Genomic DNA, 21432 nt, shown 5'->3' with positions numbered 1-21432 from the left:
TGTCCATAAAGACTAAAAGCCTCGTGACACTGTGAACTGCTATTACCATCCGGCCGTCCATTAGACATACTTTATGCTGCCCTTCCACTACCAAAACCAAATTGCTCAGACATAACTGCAGTGCCACTGGCACACTGTGTCCTCCATCCATGCCCGTCTGCCTGTTACTTATCCGATATTCATGTTTATTTGGCCGTGTTTGTTTTGTCCTCTCCACAAAACTTTACTCTGTTTTGCTGCTGTTAAAACTTAGTGGTGGCATTTTCTTTCTGACTTATTCAGGCTAAAAATAAATTTGGTAGCACTTTACTTCACGGGCCACAAATACTTATTAATAACTCAGTTACTACTGAAGTACAAAACATGAGCAAACATAGTAACTGCTTGAGATGAAAGATGCCTCGCGATTTACTAATGACGAACAAACATGAGATCAGTATTCCACATGTTATTCATGACTGGTTCCTTCAGTAGTTCACAAAGGTTTGCAGAATTAACAGATATAGTAACAAATACAGTAACTGCTTGAGATAAAACACGTGTAATGAACATTAGTGGTGAATTAACATGAGATCAGTATGTAACTCAGACTTAGTTTGTGGTTATTAATACATAAGTAATAGCATAATACTTTAATTGTGCCCTGTCACAGTGTTACCATATATGGTCTCAGGAGAATACTTCTAGTGTAAATTACCTACAAGGAGGCTACTGATGTGAAGTGTCAGAAGTTAAGTATAGCTTTACGGCTACTGGCCTGTCATAAGTGGGCATTTCTGTTACAAACACCTTCTCCTCACCAGTCGCTTCCTTATGCTCGCATGTGAGAATGCTAATGAATCTGCGTCTATCTGGTCAAAATCCGGTGCCGTTCAATTCGGACATTTAAAACTTAAAATTATCCTTTGCCCCCCCATGTAGTAAAAATCTCTGCGATGATACGTTTGCTCCTTCTGGTCAGGGAGCTGCTCGTCTTGAGACATGAATGAAAAGCTGCATCGGGGGTTCTCAGTGCTCGAGGAGACAGCAGGGAATATTTCAGGACAGGTATACTAACTTAACAGCATAATCACAGTCATTTATGCGAGGCTGAGGACCCAATTATACCATTGTCCTTATTGAGATTGAGCATTAGCTCCTAGCTAGCAAAGTGTTAGCTTGCTAGTGTTAGCTAGCTAGTGTTAATTATACTTTTACAACTCACTTTTAAATGTCAAACTAGCTCTTAACCTAGGAGACATAAATGGTACCATTAATTAGCCATATCATAACTGAAATATAATAATTATTGATTAAATTAGGGAGCAGGTCAAAGGAGAATAGGCTGAATTCTAAGAGGACGTAATGTAGGAAACGCACAGAAAACAGTTTTGAAGTAATTTTAGGGATCTGGCAGGAGCTGGCAGACTGCGTCTTGACCTTTTCACGGCCGGCGTGACCTCGGCCATTTACTGAATTTGCAATTCTGATGATGAGAATCGACATCCATACGCACCGGACATATAGGTCAGGGTGCCGAAATCCGAAGCCGTTTCCCAAATGCAAAACCCAAAGTAGCATTAATGGGACCCTCCGGAGTTCCTCTTTTTTCAGAGCCGTAAATATCCAACGGCATCACGGGAAATTATTTACTTAACGCGTCGGTTTCAAGCCAACATCTGAAAGCGGCCTGTGGTTCAATACTCAACATACAAATATGTGACCTGCATTATTTCCCCAAATTTACAGATATGCGCTCGTCCAGCAGAAATGTTTCTCAACAGGAGAGAATTTGCATAGAAACCAACCATGGAAAACGACACACTATTCAACTCATTATTTATAACATATATATTTCAATATTTCCAACCAGCTATTCATTATACACATATGACACACACATACTGTGTGATTAGTTGAGTAATATTGTTCTTTTTTTGTAATAGAAATTTCCCACTTGAAGATTTCTGGTAAAGTCCGATGAAGTCTTTCTTCTTTGCTCTGGGGTTGTTGATACTGACAGACCTAATCAGCTGATATTTTTTTTTAACAACGTTATCAACACTCCAAGGGTACTTCAGGCAGTCTGTTTGTCGTGCCACCTAAAGCTATATTTAGTCTCATTGAAATTCTGTAAGTGTCACTGATACTCAGTTTCATGGTAGACATGATACTCTATGTTCCTCCCTAGTTCGGGGGGGGCGGGTAGGGGGGGGAGTTGGGGGAGGGGGAAATATGACTCAGTTAAGAGGGTCTGAAGGCATTAAACAGACAGGGGCCCTGGGAGCAAGTGAGATTTTCCCATCAGTGTTTGATCTGTGATGTTACTGAGCAACAGTTGAAAGGTGGGTACACACAACGTAGGACCTGCAGATGTTCCATACTCTGGAAGGAAAAAAGAAACTGTCCTATATAAATGCATAAATCCTCATTCGGAAAATCCTTGAGACGTCAAATATTTCTTTAGCCTTTTGATGCACTTGCGGATGCGTTCTGCGGCGTGTAAAACATTCAGAGTGTAAAAGTCGCCTTCAGACTCCCCGCAGAAAGCCGTCGCTGCCCCAAGCACAGCCTATTTTCTGCCCATTGGATCGTTTTACACGGCAGGGACGAGGGTGGGGGTCTGGTGGGGGTCAAAGTGCCGAAACACAGTGCAGCCTTCAAAAGGTCACTGGAGCAGAGCCAGGCCTGCTTTTTATATAACCCTAATAATACCGGTAAATCAGCTGTGGTGACTGTCAAGCCACTACTACATCGTGTCGACTCCCGCACGCTGTTCGCCACCGTGGTCCCTAAACCTCAAGGATTTTCCGGCACGCTCCCGCCAGACGCCAGTATCTCCCAGTGCCGACTGCCTGCCCCGGGCTCAGCGTCCCACCCTAAGTTGTGCAAGGCGGTAGCCCCTGGTGTCACTGCAGACTTGGCTAACGGCCGAGCTGCCGCTCGCTCTCCCTCCCGCAGAATCCGCCGGCCTCGGGGAGATCAGAAGGGCCGTGACAGGCGCTGGCCGATAACGGGCTTAATTGGAGGAACCTTCGGAGAGAATTAGCCAAACGAAGGAGGGATGAAACGGCTTTTTTCTTTGGATGTCGTGGTTGGATTTGATAACATACGGAGGCACGAAGCTTCTTCAGGCAATTGCACTCTAAGAGAATCATTACAACACCTTACATAAGTAACCTTTCGTGGTACTTTTGGACTCTCTGTTAGAGGATATGTTCATGTTTAAAACATTTTGTACTGTTCTGTGCTATAGATTATGCTGAAAGAATAATCATTCTTTATTTGTTCACGAACAGGAGAACGTATTTTATCTTATAATGCTCCAGGTCCAGCCACACGCTGAGCATAAAGCAGTGGCCAAAACTATGGAAACACCTCCAATCTATAGAGACGGCAGAACTTCATTCAACTGTTGCTCCAGTTACTTATTTAATCACCCAATGTATGATATCTGTGACATTCTTTGATTGTTTATAAACATTACCGGCAATGCAGTAATTTTTAAAATGCAATGCCAAAAATCCTAGGTGTTACCACATGTCTAACAAAATCTCACCTTCAGGCTATAGCATTTAGTGAGTTAGGAGGATAACTTCAGACTCTGTCTTCTTCTCAGACAGTGGAAGACCCCCCCCAACCCCCCCCCCCCCAACCCTTGCAGCTCTCTATGTCACTCATTAGATTGAGTTACAAAAACATGCAGGCTGTCAAGAGTCTGAGCCAACCCACCAGACAGCAGTGGAGGTCCAGATAAACAACTCAGACATCCTTACAATTAAATAACGCGTCATCAACACAAAAACCTGCAGAGTCATACACTGAAAACAACACCATCATGTTTAACTACATCAATCCTTCCCGCTCCACTTAATCGCTCCATACAACGGGCGTCAAGCTTGAGCGATTTAAGCGTGAACTCCTAATTTTCAGCATGTCCTGTAACAATTTAATTGAAGCCTTACAGTGACACCTGAGCTTTTAAATACTAATGTCCTTGCATCTAGTGCTCAGTGAGCTCTCTGACAAGAGGGAATGCCCAGGTCGCAGCAAGTCACAGCAAGCAATGACTCGACTGCTGAATCATACTTTGACTATGTAGTTGACTGCTGCTCCAGCATGGGGTGCGAGTGAAGCTGTGAAGTCCCGTAAAGACCCACTACACACTAAAATATGTGAAAAATTTATGAACGGGCCTTATAATCAAAACATAAGAAAGAGCAATTATGGGATTAACAGAGGCTGGAATGTTGAACCAAATTTCTGCAGCGTATAAAATACCCTTTCAAGCGAAAGTACACTTTCTGAGACGCTTCAGTGACACGTCAATTGTAATAGCAGCCAATCAAACCAAGCATACAATGACACATGATAAATGATCAGTGGCCAAAATCAGCATGTCAGAGAAATGCGAAAGTGTTCAGTCAGAATTCAAATCAAATGTCAAACACAAAAGGAATATTAAGGGAAAATTAAATTATAATACTAACTGCAATATTTCTGAATGTGTGGTTTTAAAGCATGATGCCCACATATTAAAAAGTGTGGAAACAATACTCACAATACTCATAATACTCACAATACTCACGATATTCATAATTAGTATGGATTTTCATTGGTATGGTAACACATATCCCATGATTCTGTCTTCATGGGTACATGATTAGAATGTATTTGGTATCTTCCAAAAGGTTTTTTGACCTTATGGAAGGATCAGCTAAACGGTAGCGAAGTCACCCTTTGCGAGGTGTGCGGTCAGGAGCACCAGCGGGCTGTCTGCGATGCCTCAGTCGCCGTGGTAAAGGTTCCCCTTCCACGGCGACAGAGGTGACAAACTCAAACCGGCAATCTGCTAGTGTGGCCTCACAGGAATGTCGCCATAGTAACAAACTAAAAAAGAAACATCAATTGCTATACCTTATCAACTTGCCAGAAACACGCTCTGTAAGCTTAGTATAGCATAGTAATGTGCAGCATCCATTCATTCATAACCGATTATCAAGTATAGGGAGGGTCACAATCAGTTTTATGAAAATTTCACTAAAATATTAAGGCTTACAGTTACAGTACTTTAATTCAGTGACTAACGTCTGGACAAGGACAAGGACATCTATACCCAAATATGGATAAATGTAAACCCTGGTTCTGCAAGTAGAAAAGTACGAGTATTACCCTTTAGTCAAGCAATTCTGGCTGAACTGGCTGCTCTCTGTATACATTAACGGTGTTTTTCTAGATTGCAGACTGAAATCTTTGGGAGTTTTCTTATATATTGCATGAAATTCATGTGAATGTATATTTATGTTCAGATAAGCTGAGGCTTAAAAATAGTGAAGCGAAGCGAAGTGAACCAATGTGAAGTGAAGCGAAATTAAGTCAAGTGAAGTGAAGTGAAGTGAAGATAAGCAAAGTGAACCAAAATGAAGTGAAGCGAAGTGAAGGGCAGATTAATCACCAGTGTCTTGACCATTCCTTAAAAGTGAACTGTGTAGCAGGGCAATATGAAAAACATCCACTGATCATAGTTCTGAACCCAGTATTGTTACTGACACATCTTGAGCTGGGGGGCATGAGCTTTTATTTTCTTATATATGTGCATTTCAGATCCAGAAACTACAAATCCAGACTAGTCATCTTAGTCAACCCCACACCCTCACTGGACACCATCTTTCCAACAAGTCGGTTCTCCAAATGTCTGTCCTGCTAGAGCTGCCCTGGTCAACCGCAAGTGAAGCCATGTGGAACCAACTGAGAGCAGGTTCAGCTGCACAAGCTCACAGAGAGGAACCTGATCACCCGACATCGATACCCAACTCGAATGGCAGCAGATCCCACCAGCGATGTCCATCATCTAATGGAAAGTCTTCCCAGAAGATCAGAGGCTATTACACTACTAAGGGTTAACTAAAGGTTAACCAGCTTCATATTAAATCCCCTTGATTCAGAGTGAGATGTTGGACAGGCTGGTGTCCCAGTACTTTTGTCCATGTAGTATAAATACCCTCATGCCGGTGTTTGAATGATACCAGCACTGTTTTTTAACAGCAGACCTCCCAGTCTTGACCTGTAGATAACACACCCTGAGCTTTAGCCGTTAGCTTTGCATGCTAAATTTAATGACACAAAGCAACATGTGCTGTTTGTTTTTAGACTTTGGTTCCCCTTTTAGGCAAACAGCTTGAAATTCTCTGAAATGATCCCAGGCAACTTCCTAGTATCAACGATTATGCCAGATAGACTTCAGTGATGTTACGTTCATTCATTAATTCTTTTGGTAACCAAGTCATGTCTGTTTCACATTTAGCAATCAATTGCTGATGGCTGTTTGTCACTCAAGACTTTGAACTGCAGACCTTTGGACCGGTGAATGCAAATATGGTCTGTCCATGCGTGGCACGGTGCTGAACCCCGGGGGGGAAATGCAGAGGTGGGGAGTTCAGGTACAGAAAGTAATAATCCAGTGCAAGATTTGGTTTCAACCAACCAGTTGAGCACTCATAGATGCATATGTATGTGTGTGTGTGCGTGTGTCTGTGCACCAGTGTAAAAAGGTTTAGTTTTTATATACAGTTTTACTACAAGAACCAGGAAGTGTTTCTAACCCTGAACACTGTTATTCTTCAAAATGCCGCATAAAATCTGGAACTCGATTAATCTCCATCTCAAAGACTCCTGTGATAAGCCCTGGTCGTGACTCGTGAGGCAGCGTCACCGGAGCAACCTTAAGTCACAGACGCCGCAGTCACATCCTACTTGCGTCTCACATTCCTGCCAACGCATATGTACCAGCCTGTGTGTGTATCTCTGTTTGTGCGTGTGCCTGCGCGTGTTTAAATACGCTCAGACCCCAAAGACACTGCAGCAGTGAGCGGCAGAATGATGCATCAGATCAGCTCTCCTGCCTCTACAGGACACCTGCGTCAGGAGACGCACGACCAGAGCAGACAGGATCGTCAGGGACTCGTCTTACCTCCGTAACTGTCTGTTTCGTCCGCTGAAATCAGGCAAACGTCTCAGGACGATTACGGCCGAAACAGAGACTCAGAAAGAGCTTCTATACATAGACCATAAGACTACTTAACCTGGACTCATAACCACAGTCTTTAACACTGTCTCATAATACGAACTACATTCATATGGAACTATCTGCTGATAATGTCTAACCTCAGGCTATTGTTCAGCATACAACACAACTGCACCTTCTCTATAATACACATGGATTACGGTACTAAATATATGCACACTGTACATCTTCTATATCTTCTATATTTTCTATCTCTATGCACAGTCTTTGGAGTGACCTGGTATTCCTTCACCACATGCTGTTCTTGTATAACTATGCACAGCTCCATAATATTCATTCTAAATTCCCAATCACAGCTTCATTCGCCGAGCGTAAGCCCCCCCCCAGTTTCTGAAATGTGCTCTTTGGTGCTCGGGGTGAGTGAGGTGAGGGGATGAGGGCAGCTGCACTGGCCTGCACTGGCCTGCACTGGCCGTCTCCATATCCAGTGTTTGCGAAGACAATCAGCCCGTGAAGCTTCCCTCACAAAACATACGCTCCCTTAATTCCTCGCACATCTTTATGCATCCATACATTCCCTGAAACCTCTTGCCCTTGATGCAGAAATCCGCAGCTTCCTTAGTGGGTACACAGCGCATCATTAAACAATACATGCAATATTTTAAACAATACATGCGAATCCTCGCTGTTTTTTGGCTTCCTAGGACTGCACTGGAAATAAGTTACAATGCAGAATGGATGTATACATGTTTAATTTGTCATTCATGGTCCCTTTCACCCCCTTTTTCGGCATTTCCTGATGCCCTGGCCACGCCCCCTGGCCAACCCCCCCCCCACGTCACTAGCCCTTACCCCTCTCTCATTCCCTGAAATCCACGCATATATTCAAATACACCCCAAGCACAAACGAGTGAAGTATTTACCACTTAGGAGTGAATGAGCAAAACCATCTACCCTAATGTGCCTGAGTGGAAGCGGCGCGGCTGGAAGCGTAAGGAGACACGTTCGTTTTCGAGCGCGAAGGAGACACTTGCATGTTTTTCATTTTGTGTTGCTAATGTCATCACAGAGGCGACACTTGTTGCCCTGAAGAGGAGCTGCTCCATTATGGCGTCTCTTGAAAAGTCAAGCACAGAAATAAAGCATCAGAAAGCTGGGTGTTTTGGGAAGAGTTTGTGGCTCGGCAGGTTAGCACGATGTACCTGTAATCAGAAGGCAGTCGGTTCCACACCTAATCGTCTGTCAACTGATTGACTAATTATTCCAAGGACCAGTTGACTCCTGGGTCTCAAAAATGACACGTGGCTTTGGATAAACGTGTCTCTTAAATAAAGCGCTTCGATTCAGGTCCTTGAATGAGCAGTTTTCAGGTCAGAAGGCAAGCAAACTTCATTTCGTCTCAGACAGGGGGCGCCAGCGGTGAAGCTTGCACACGGCACCATATGGGTACTGGGTCACATCCCAGCCACTACTGCACCTGGCTTCGAACGGCTTTAGTAAGCGGAGCGGTGCACTATTTATATACATTTACATGTAACACATGGAAACATCCATCCATTTTCTGTGACTACTTGCCCTATTCAGGATCACGGGGGTCCAGGCTCTGCATTCTTCTATGGGCAAATCTCTAATCCCAACAATGACGACCGTAACTCCTACCCAGCCCTAGCCTTAACCATAAGTAACCAACCATTTTTCATTTTTTGATTCAGACAGATTTTTTTTATAAAATTGAGTTTCTCCTTGAGGACCCACAACATCAAAATAACAGATTTTTATCACACTCTGGGGACATTTGGTCCCCTTAATGTAATTCATGCATACAATAACCCACAGACACACAAGAAGGCAGAGAGACACACGCACACACACACACACGCACACACACACACAGACATGCACACACACACACACACACACGCGCACACACACATAGCGGAGCTGGAAGTGTGAGGCAAACATGCCCCCCCCCCCCCCATTACTGAAATATAAAATAATAGTCCAAAACAGGGATGCAATAAAACCATTTTCATCTTCATTGCATAGTGATATTATCTGTTTATTATCTGTTTATTGTTTTTTTTACTCAATGAAATTACTTTTTCAGCTCATTTTAGGAGAAAAACAATCACCGGCCAATTCCTGGGATGAAGGACGCAGCGTTTACATGCATCATAAATTGGATGGGGTAGAGGAAATATTCAGGCCACCAACCTTTTGGACATTTTGGTGGGGGGGTGTTCAGGATTTTTACGGCATCGTGTAACTGTTTGTGTTATTGTTCTGGGAGGTTTCTAATATACTGTAATGTCCTGTGCTGGGTGGCTGGGTGCACCGTGTACCCATGGTAGCCTACTCCTGTCGGTACTCCTATCTGTACTCCTGTCAGAACTCCTATTTGTACTCCTGTCGGTACTCCTATCTGTACTCCTGTCAGAACTCCTATCTGTACTCCTGTCGGTACTCCTATCTGTACTCCTGTCAGAACTCCTATCTGTACTCCTGTCAGTACTCCTGTCGGTACTCCTATCTGTACTCCTGTCGGTACTCCTATCTGTACTCCTGTCAGTACTCCTGTCGGTACTCCTATCTGTACTCCTGTCAGTACCTGTCAGAACTCCTATCTGTACTCCTGTCGGTACTCCTGTCAGAACTCCTATCTGTACTCCTGTCGGTACTCCTATCTATACTCCCATTAGTCCTCTTTTCTGTACTCCCATCTGTACTCCTGTCTGCTGTAAGTATTGTAAATGTGCTTATTGCAATGTTGTAGTCATTATCTCCTTGAAAGTATACTAAGAGATCACTGGGCAGCCAGGTCCCCAAACTAACAGTCAATATTGAATTTTAACAATGGGGTTGTTAGGTCTCTATGTGCACCATCAAGGACCCTTCCAACAAGTAAAGATTTCCCAAACTTTCTGTATATTTATAATACTATGATATACTGTTTTAAGACGGTTAAATCACTGAGACTATTTAATTGGGACCAAGCATGAATATTTGTATCAGTTACATGAACATTAGACGGTGTCTGTCCCATTTTGGCTTTCCGTGTGAACTTTCCGTGACCTGGGGCAAGTGGAGAGTGGGGGAGGGGCAGGATTGCTGTGTGGGCAGAGGGTCTGTGCGGGTCTGCCTGTGGGCCATGTCTCACTCCATGGGCGGCAGGGGTGAGGTCACCAGGTGTCCCATGAGATGGTCTGAGCTCAGTTTTATTGCAGCCAGCTTGACACTTTCTTCCCCCAGGGGTGAAAATTAGTGTAGGGCCCGTGAAGTCAGTAACCTTTCAGGTGGTTATGGAAAGAGATGGATTCTCTGGGAAAACTAATCGTCTAATCCGAAAATTTATGTCACATCTGGAACGGGGAAGCAGGCGAAGGGAGCTGTGGAAACGCATAAACGGGATTTATTCGGGCTGACACACTCGAAACACACCGTAACATTAATGACTGGACTGGGGAAAACATACCTAACGCAGACTTTACACTAGACTAATGACAACAACAAGAAACAGCTGGGGATTCCACACGAGGTAGATGGGCGGCGTGGCACACAGGAGGAGCGGACGAGCAGGGCACGTCAATTTAAAAGTTGCATTTCTGGTCAGGGAATAATTTTATTAGGTTCTTGCTTTGTTAGAAGTTGCTGTGTAGCTCCTGTTTCCAATCCTGTACCCGGGTATCCACTGGAAACTCAGCCCAGTCGCATTACTGTCTTCTCCACAGCACGTATGTCTGTAATGTCGTATGTCACTTTGGACAAAAGCATCCACTAAAAGTAACTATAAATTTAAAAGGAGCAGCTTTTGTCCAATTACTGTTACTTTGGTGCAGAAGGTGGACATGATAACATCACTGAGGGCACAGGCAGCGAACACCAGGAGTCACGGCGGGTCGAGCCACGCAGATCATAGAGGTGCTTTTTTTTTGATAAAAATAACAAAATAAACAAAGCTGAGCAGATGACACAGGGGTCAATGAAAGCAGGAGCTTCATTTGCCTGACATCAGCACTCCAGTCCAGTCTGAGTTACTAGGGACCAAGACAAAAAAAAAAACACAGAGAATTACTGATGTTGGCAGTGAGAGCCGGTGATCGCTTCTCATTGGTCATCACAGTCACATGACTCTCCCACTCACTCTTCTCATTGAGAGCCTTTTTTATTGTGGCTATTTATATAAATAATACGATGCCTTTGAATGCCAAACAAGACATATATACAAGTACCACTTGTGAACGGCAGTCAGGTTTCACACCAGTTCGACTAAATAAACACTTTAGTATTATTTTTAATTAAAAAAACAGTAACACTATACAAATAGTACAAATATAGCAACATACCATTACTTATGCATTAATTAACCACAAACTAAGTCTTAGTTACATACTGATCTCATGTTGGATCATCATTAATAAATCGTGACATAGGATTTATCTCAAGCAGTTTTTTTTTTTTTTTTTTACTATATCTGTTGATTCTGTAAACCTTTCTGAACTAGTAACGAATAACACAAGTGAAATACTGATCTCATGCTTGTTCATCATTGCTGAATGATAATGATAACGCATCTTATCTCAAGTAGCACCTATATTTGTTCATAATTTGTACTTCAGTAGTAACGGAGTTATTACAAATTATTTGTGCCCCGTAATGTAAAGTGTTACAAAAAAACTAGTTTGTTTCGCACGAGGGCAGGGGTTTCCAATTCCTGCGGGGCAGTTATGGCTCTGAGATGAACTCCCCCTGTATCGCTGCTGCTCCGTTTGTGTGTAAATGCTATAATCGCCTCCTTTCTGACTGCAGGATCCAAAGACACAATTAAAGACACAGCTTGTAACAAAGAACAGCTGTGGTCTCTATTTCGCATTGGATCAATGCAGGAGCCATAGCATTCTGGAGGACGCACAGAGACAAGACCCTTAACGGAGTGTGAAGCTGGTTGGCTGCAAACATTTAGTATGAATGCTAACTGTCCAATGCTCACTCTCTCTGCTTTACCTTTCACTCAGAATCCATACATGCATCTTCCACGTGTGCATGCTATTTCCCGCTCTGCTTTTCTTGTTGCTGTTTGTTCATTGTTCGTAGTTTTTATTACCTTGAGTAAGTCAAGGAGCATAACTGCATCAAATAGTCAAATAAAAGCTGATATTAAGTATGATATTATTATAATGTGATGGGAAATGATGAAACTCTTGTGTCACCCCTATTAGAGCAGCCTGTATAAACAGACAGAAGGCAAACTCAGCAGATGACGACTGCAATGTCATCCTGTTTCCCTACGAAAACATCGAAGGTCCCAGAGTCTCGCCATGGCCTGGCGGGGACCAGCCAGGGCCAGACACGCTAATGTCACGCAACACGCGGCGGAAGGGTCTTTGGTGGCACGGAGCGACATCGCGCTGGCCATCGAGGGCATTTTCACAGGAAGTGGGGCGCCCACACAGGAAGTGGCTGAGGACACATCTGAGGGGCAGTGAAGGAAGGGGCACGTTCATCCTGCCACCGATGCCGACATCGGAGACTACTGCCCCTTAACAGCTACCCAAACCCATAACATAATGAGGGGGGGTCCAGGAAACGGCGCCTTTTAAGGGTAAAACCTGAAAGAAACCGGGTCTGTGGGACTTTGGCCCGTCATGCTGATTTCTGGCTTTTTCATACTATCCAATCTTACTATGATGCACACGGAAACGAACATGAATAAGTGGAAGGGGACTAAATTTAGTCAGAGCACCTGTGGACAGAAGGTCATGGGTTCAGATCCAATGTGACGTCATTGTCCCTGAGCAAGGCAGTAAAATATAAAGGAATGAAAAGGTAGAAGTTAAGAAAGTATGAGCTAGTACAAGCTGGGAATAATTAATCTCGTATTTTATGGATACTGCAACAAAACGGCGAGATTAGGCTACAGATTGCGGACGATCATGCCGTTCGGGTTTTACGACCAGATAAAACAACATGGGCATAACGGGAACAGAGCTTGTTGGATTAAGAGAAATGGTGCGGACATAAATATGGAAAGCCAATCAGACGCGGAGCTCTAAATGGCAGCGAATCACGCGGTAATTAATCACAGTGGAGGTAGGTTAACGAGGGAGCCTGCTTCTGCGGCTCAGCTGCCTCTCCCGTTTGCGCGGCGTCGCTGGCCTGTCGAGCGTTTGATTACACCTTCATCACTCTCTCGCACCCGGGCCGATTCAAGAGTCTCTGCGGACGTCGCCGGAGGCAGGAGACCAAGGAAAGTGCCGTCGACAGAATCTCAGAGGCCATCGCCAGTGAGGACATTTCTCACATTCCCAGTTGTGTCAGGGCATGCATAGTAATGTAAGCCTGCCAGAAAATTACATCTCAATCTGCCTTTTACAGCAATACTAAAAACTCAGCGATTAGTAAGGACCCTTATATAGGGCCATACTACCTTCCTTTTAGGGATATTGTAATGAGGTAAATTATTTTATTCAAAAATCCCCAAGGTTTTGCAAACATAACAGAGTCACACCTTTTTTCCTGAATAAAAACATGCACACAACCAGAACTGAATATCGACTATTATTATATTATATAAATGATTATATTCCTTATTCACTTATAAACTTTCATATGCATTTTCATCCTATGTGCCTTACTGTCGTACCGCGCTATATTGGCAAAGCTGTGCACTTCTTGAGCTCTGGGAAGAAACACTTAATTGAATTATACAGCCCTGGGTATTAATGCAGCTGTTGCATATTAATATTCGACGCTGATGAGGCGAAGAATGCGCAGGCAGTGCAGAGCCTCTGAAAAACACTGTCTATGTGCCTCTCAGACGAAAAGAAATCTGTCAGCTTCATGATGGTAAATATGAATGTATTATAAAAACGTAGAAGAATTTCAGACTGAAATACACTTTGGCATACAAATTTTTGATATATTCTCTTTTTCGATTTTGCTGCAGAAGACAAACCTAAATCGTTTCACCCAGCAACCCTAAAAAGTCGAATCTCACAAAAAAAACCCACTTTATTACATTCTGACTTCAGCACCAGCGCAGTTGCAACTGGTGCTGCCGATGTGGGGGGAAAAAAATAAAAAAGTCCTTTCTTTCTGTCACCCTGATTGGCTGCTGTTGGTGTCTGATGTCACTGGCTCATGTTATAAGTGCTCTGACAAATAGGCAGAGAGCCATAAGCGATGCCAGAGCGCTTCCTTTGACTTTACGAGTGTGCAAGATAGATAGAGAGAGAGAGAGAGAGAGAGAGAGAGAGAGAGAACCCAGCCAGCTAAATGAAATGAGAGTCTGAACACTTATGGGAACTCCTTTAGATTATCGCTTTCCCTTTCCCAAGGATTACACCTGATCAGAAGGAGTGGGGTCTCAGAGGTTAGTACAAGAACTTATCTTTCATTTACTTTGTTCTTTGTAACAGATCTTTGAAAATTAAAAAAAAAAAAGACTGAAATATGCTTGGGTTTCTGATAAGAAAGACCGCAACCAATAACATCTACATTAAATATATGAAATGCCTTTTATTCGTCTTTTATAATCGGTCGAATAAAATTCCGATGTGGACGGGGCTTAAGTTTACTACTTTTGGCTTTTGCGTCTGAAGCACTTAGAGTTTTCGGTACCTTGAGAACGTACTGAAAGTGTTTTCGTTAAGGAACCTTCTCCAGCGTGTCCCCCTTGTGAAATGCTCACTGTTTCTCCCATTATTTATTTTTTTATCACCCTACCACCGTGGACGTCAGATCATGGGAAGTACGGATGCAGGGGTGGAATTAAACGACTCCGCCGAGCTGAACGGCTCTTCTGCAGACGCGGTCGCCCCCGGATACGGCAGCGTGGAAGCGGGGCTTCTGGGCATGCTCATGTCGCTGCTGGTGCTGGGCATCGTCTTCGGTAATGTGCTGGTGATAACGGCCATCGCCAAGTTCCAGCGGCTGCAGACGGTCACCAACTACTTCATCACGTCGCTGGCCTGCGCCGACTTGCTCATGGGGCTGGTGGTGGTTCCCTTCGGCGCCTGCTACATCATCCTCGACACGTGGCACTTCGGCAGCTTCTGGTGCGAGTTCTGGACGGCCGTGGACGTGCTGTGCGTGACGGCCAGCATCGAGACACTGTGCGTGATCGCGCTGGACCGCTACCTGGCTATCACGTCGCCGTTCCGCTACCAGACGCTATTGACCAAGTGCAAGGCCCGTGTTGTGCTGCTGATGGTGTGGCTGGTGGCCGGCCTCATATCCTTCCTGCCCATCCACATGAAGTGGTGGATCTCCGATGAACCGGAATCCCTGCGCTGCATGAACAACAGCCGCTGCTGCGAGTTCAACACCAACGCCCCCTACGCCATCGCCTCCTCTATCGTCTCCTTCTACATCCCCCTGGTGGTCATGGTCTTCGTCTACAGCCGCGTCTTCCAGGAGGCCAAGAAGCAGCTGTGGAAAATCGAGAGGTGCGAGGGCCGTTTCCTCAGCCACGGCAGCAGCCTGGCCAAGGACAGCCATGGCATTGAGGCCAGGAACGGAAAAAGGACCAAATTTTGCCTGAGGGAGCACAAGGCCCTGAAAACCTTAGGGATGATCATGGGGATATTCACCCTGTGTTGGCTCCCCTTCTTCGTCCTCAACGTGGTGACGGCCATCTGGAAGATCGAGAACATCAAGCTGACCTTCAGGATACTAAACTGGATAGGCTACGCTAACTCTGCCTTCAACCCACTCATCTACTGCAGGAGCCCCGACTTCAGGTTTGCGTTTCAGGAAATCCTGTGTCTGCGGAGGGTGTCCTTCACCAAACAGGGAAGTACCAACGGATACATATGCGGGGGGACCAGCTGGCTCAGTGATCTGCAGGCCAGGAACAGGTGCGACTCGGGTGCCAGGAATGTGGACGCAGGGACCCTGGAAAAGGGTGAGAATGTGCTGTCCCAGAAAACTCAAAGTCCTGCCGAAACAATCAAAGCTTTAACCACTGCCCTTTAACTCAGTCTCTAAAAAAGCTCATGTTTCGCTGGTAATTATTTTTTTATTTCAAATAAAAGACCAATAACACACACAGGTATAGAAAGGAGTTTTTTTGTGCAGAGTATGTGTTTAATTCTGGAAACTTTGCCATAAAGGAAATGTGTATATACAGGTTGGGCTGTGTGTAGCGTCTGCGCAAGCATGTACTTGATTCACGTGTAAAAAGTGTAATTTTAGTAATATTTCATTTTCAGTCATCTACCTCAGTTTGTAATGTGAGACGTCCTCAGTGTTCTTATTTATGAAAAGCCAAACGCTCTTAACACTTTTACATCTTTTTTATTTATACACTCAATATCAAATTTCAGATCGTTTGATTAAAAAAAAACCGATTTAATCCATTTAATTGTCCACTAGTTTCAACGTTGTGTTAAATTAATGACTTTTATATTCGAACAAAATCTGACAGCTTTATTCAGTTTGTTCTGGATAAACGGGGGAAAAAGGGTCAAACTGAGACACATTCCATAAACACTGGGGCTTTGTCTAAACGAACAGATGACCGCCGGATAGTGATGACGCAGTAAAGAAAGAGGGAAAAAACTAACAAGCCGCTGATGAGAAGAAACAGGTGCAGAGAGTGAAACCTCCACTTACGACGGGCGCTTTTCCCAAAGACGGTTAAGCCTCAGATAATAATAATACTAATACTAATAATAATCACAGCCATTCGGCATTTTCGCGGAAGAATCGTTCAGGTTGTCTTACTGCTAAAGTCCGACCTTAGAGGCTACAACTGCCCGCACACGTTGCGTCATTTTTCACTGACTATTGAAAACAAACTAATAGGCATGTTACTGCTGGAAGACTAACTAGAATATATACATAGCAAGTTCATGTATTTTTATATGTAAATGAAGCATCGCACAAGTGTTTTTCTTTACATGAATGTTACTGTCTTACTGATCTGATGCTGTTGAGAAGCTGCGTTAATTGTGCCCTCGTACTGTGGTGTGTTTATAGGTCTGTACGGTGTAGTGCAGCCTTCCACTGTGTCAAAAGTGCGACTGTGCTGAATCGCTCAGAAAAGTCCGTTTAGGACAGGAATGTGTAAATTACTGCTATTTCACATCGATTTAGCATCTGTTTATCTGCACAAATGGCTGCTATTTGAAATCTTGCCAAGCGTCGGTGAACTTTTCAAACATCGTTTTTGTTCCCCCACATAGCTTAAGTGGCTAGTAGTTAGAGATCCGTGTATGTATACAGAGCTGCTCTTTCATGTAGGCTACAGAACGTGGTTAAACACATTTTTTGAACCTGTTTCTGAACCGATTTGTCTCATAAACGCATCAACAAAACGTGCAGCCTCTACAAACGACTGAAGAATTTGCTGTGCATGTTCAGAATGACGATGTAAGTGCAACGTGAATTGTGTTTATGTGGATCACGTTTGTTCCTCTCCAGTCACTTCGATGCACTTTTATTGGTACATGTCGCCCTCTTGTGGTTGCACTGAACACTGCAGTCTGTCTGCAGCACATATCCCATCAAAAAAGCCCGGAATATGAATTTATAGTCTGTGAGTTTGTAGTTTGTATAGTATACTGTTGTGCCATATTGTTCGATATCGTGCTTGAAATACATCAACACAGCAGTTAACCAGCTGTCTTTGCATTCCTTAAGCAATATTGAAAGTAGATTCCGCTAAAATTTACTGCTATCCTTAGAAACTGACCCTAATACCGAGACTGCATGCCTGTAGCAGAAGCGAAATCATTTCACATGCAGCTTTTTTTTTTATTTCATACTTTTTCGTAATCTGTCTGACTGAAATAATCCGCTACACGGCACCAACAAATAAAAAAACAGTCTTAATGGTGCAGTTGTTACTGAGACAGTATATCATGCTGAAATATTCTGTAAAATTAATAAGTGATAGCCTGAACCGGATGTGCTTCAATTTCCTCATGGTGTAACAATGGCCTGTGTACCTGTGGTCCTTTGCTGCTCAGCGGTCTGATCATCAGGCTATTTTTCTGACCAGCTGCTCGATGCATATTTAAAGGCTGTTAAAAAAAAAATCTCTTTTGCGGCTGATTACGGAGAATTCAGCTTACTTGTTGCATGCGATCAAACTGCACGTTTACCGTAAGCATTAAACCACTTACACGAGTCTGCATATCGCTGTGCTGAGCAAAACGTCAGTGTTCAGAGATCACGTGATCACATATTTATTAAACAAATGTCCAATGAAGTTTGTATTTCAGTAATAAATATCTTTAATGCGTATCATGTGGTAATTGTTTTTTTTTCTCCTGTCCTTGCATCGTACACAGTCGCAAGGTAAATCACAGAATTTAATTTCCTGTGTCTTTTATGAGATGAAATGAAATTTACTTTTTTCCTAATAAAGATAAAATTGACACAATAAATCCACACAGAGTATATTCTAAGCAGCACCTAGTACTGCGTTTTCTGGTCCATTAAGGGGCTGTCTCTCCTCATCCAAACTATCCCCCTCTCTCATACAGGCAGATTTGCAACATTCACCAGTTAGCCCCCAAAGCATCTTTTAAAAGGTGAATTACACAACGTTTAAGCAGGATTCAATGACACAACCGTGAATGCATGAGAAAATATGGACCAAGTAGCTCGATACCCGACATGAAACACAGTATTTTGCGAACACGAGGGGAAAGAGTTCCAGGATCAATGTGCTTTGTTATTCTTAAAAACAGAGAAAATGGTGAAAGACAGTCATTAAAGGAGCCCGCTGGAGCAAACTAGAATTCAGTGGGACATATAAGAAGCATATTTAAGGTGCAAGGCCCTTTCTCAGATATATTTCTGCAGCCAAACACACCGAGTCATTTATTAAATTACAGTTTTTCGCTTCGTTGCTTTCAGGTGCGGCTAGCTAGCTATTCATGCTTTTGAATCAGATCTGGAACCATGAATGTCGGTCCAGCGTAGAGAATTGCCTCTGAGACGTACTGTACGTGGGTTCTCGTGATCCAGGGAACCAGGACAAAAGTCACCCTGGACTGATGGGAAAGGGAAGGGTCACATGATCACGTGACGCAAACTGGAGCCTGGGGCATCGATGAGGCACATTTGAGAAAAGTATAATAAAGACTCTTCAAAATACAATAAACTCTTCAAAACCAGAAGGGTCTCCATTTAATCTCCTTCTGGGTCATCTGAGCTTTTGCAGTAAAACGATGTCAAGAGAATTTTCTTTTATTCTCTGTCCCACTGGCTGGAGGAGGTCAAAATCGAAAACATTATTCCCAAAAAACCTTCAATACCAAATTCACTTTAGAGCACCTCCCTGTTACTTGGTTTACTTTAAAATAAGCAATTAAAAGGAAAGTTACATTCAGCTAAATTCAAGAATTTCTAAATAAAACATTTAAACTGGCAGAACTTTGTATATATACACACATACAATACCTTTTGTTTCCTTGTATATAATTTATATTGCCAGTGGCTATTGCTCTATGCTATACACTATGTCATGTTATTTTTTATTTATATTAATTTTACTATGTCAGCAATCACACCAAGGGACTCAGGCTGTACGTGGGAAATAAAGATGATTCTGATTTTGATTCTTCCAGGGGAGTGCATTTGGTTGATGACGTAATGTCTTCATATCTGGGAGTTGCCTGGAGAAATGCAGAATAATTTCAGCATGACCAATCATGGGACTCGATCAAATAACCTCCAGGTTGACATTCTCTTCCCTAATCTGTTCTTCTGCTTCTCTGCCCCCATCATTCTCTAGGCATACAAGGCCGGTTATCAGGCAGCTCTTATCTCTGGAGTTTGCACAGTGCAGGAGCTGCGGCCTTAGCTTCTGCAGGTCTCCTCACATTAACCCCGCTCGATCAATGTGAGTCAGCGAGGAGTTTAATTCAATTCCATGCAGAGTTTCCAGGGCTGAGTTACGAAAGATGCAAGCAGCGTGCAAACAGAGACGGATCACCGTAGACGAGCAACATTCATTATGCTGACGAATTGCTCCTAGTAAAATGAAATATACGTATATAACAAAAGAGGTGAATGTTTAGCTGTAATATTTCAGTGCTTTTTTTTCTGTCGGGTGCTCCGAGACGTCTCACATTCAGGCCAGGATCTTTATAAGGAAAACTCCATTACCCAGGTGATTAGAAGCCTGAGTTTCACAAGTACTGAAATCACAACAATTTAGGCTCCTGTTTCTGATAGGCATGATAAACCAGGGATACAAACCAAAACCAAACCAAACACCCATGAAAACACTACAATGTAATGCATGTTCTACCCTGTGGTTGTGTAATATTATAGAATTATGACCATAACTCCTGGTAAACCTGTCCCTCCATTCATCTTCAAATCAGTTATCCCAACCAGGGTACAGGGATAGCATATGATATGTTACCAATAACATCACCAAATTGTAATTTATAAAAATATTTTCTCTAAGACGTTGAAAGTTGCCAAGACCACACTGTAACATCGTAACAAATTGTGTCTCTTTTATTGGCTCATGACTTTTTTCGCACAAGGAGAGTTGAGTCAAATATAGCCTCTCGATATCCTTCATTCGGCTCTAACAAAGCGGATCCACAAACATTGCCTTTCATCTCATACCTCTAAATACCTGTAACCGCATCTCACCTGATTACCCTCTCATAGCAGGTAGATTTGCAGGTCAATTCAATATGCATAGCGATCAGAGGCATAGAGATCGGGATGGGGGGGGTGTACCCCAAAATATTTAATTAGGCTTCGTTCAACCCCCCAATAAATCTTCTTATTGTGTTTAATTTATTGTGCTACTCCCCCATTTCAAACTCTCCCCTATACCATTAAATGTGATAAACTTGAGATTAAGCTAGCTAATAGCTAATATTTTTATTTTATTTTTTGTTATAAAATAAATAAAACAGCAGTGCATGTTCACAGGCAACAGACAGAAATACATAGACAGAAACATACAGGTTCCCAGAGTAATGTTGTGAATTACCTGTCATCTACAATTCATAAATTCTGCTTAATAAACGAATTCTGCTTTAAAATCCACATGCAGGATTAACGTTAATGAGTCATTAATTAGTCATCTTACCGTTATATTTTAAGTGACTTACTGAAAAAAATACACGAAGATTTGCAATTTTCAATAGTTTTAATGGCACTGAATAAAAATGAATGAATGCGTATGTTACATACCCAGGTGTTTAACCTTTTTAATATAGATAGGAGTTGAGGGAATATGCCAGGGCAGAAAGGGGGCACCATCTGAAATATGAATCTTGCAAATGATCACAGATATAAACAATGAAATACTAGACTATTGATAGAACTATATTTGTATTCAAAGTATATTTCCATCATAAAGGTTAAATAATGTGGAAGAAAAATGATTGACGCAAAAGTTTAAATAACAAAAGTTTATTATTAAAACAGTTCTCCAGGGTTACGTCTGC

At 42.9% G+C, this 21432-nt stretch overlaps 1 protein-coding gene across 1 annotated transcript; it reads left to right on the top strand.

Moving 5' to 3' along the window:
* The first annotated feature begins 14188 nt into the window (after positions 1 to 14188).
* On the top strand, positions 14189 to 18250 carry LOC111850095 (beta-2 adrenergic receptor-like). Its single transcript, XM_023823621.2, has 2 exons — positions 14189 to 14372; positions 14741 to 18250. The coding sequence occupies exon 2, from the start codon at positions 14744 to 14746 to the stop codon at positions 15974 to 15976; it is 1233 nt and encodes a 410-aa protein (XP_023679389.2). The 5' UTR covers positions 14189 to 14372; positions 14741 to 14743; the 3' UTR covers positions 15977 to 18250.
* The last annotated feature ends 3182 nt before the right edge of the window (positions 18251 to 21432 follow it).

This window comes from Paramormyrops kingsleyae, chromosome 24 (genome assembly GCF_048594095.1).
Source record: "Paramormyrops kingsleyae isolate MSU_618 chromosome 24, PKINGS_0.4, whole genome shotgun sequence".
In the NCBI taxonomy this organism is placed as follows: domain Eukaryota; kingdom Metazoa; phylum Chordata; class Actinopteri; order Osteoglossiformes; family Mormyridae; genus Paramormyrops; species Paramormyrops kingsleyae.
Note: the sequence above shows the minus strand (reverse complement) of the source record. Positions and strands in the feature narration are given on the sequence as shown.

What these genes read in the sequence shown, in the direction of transcription:
- LOC111850095 (XM_023823621.2), top strand. Translation starts at nt 14,744, where the DNA reads ATGGGAAGTACGGATGCAGGGGTGGAATTAAACGACTCCGCCGAGCTG.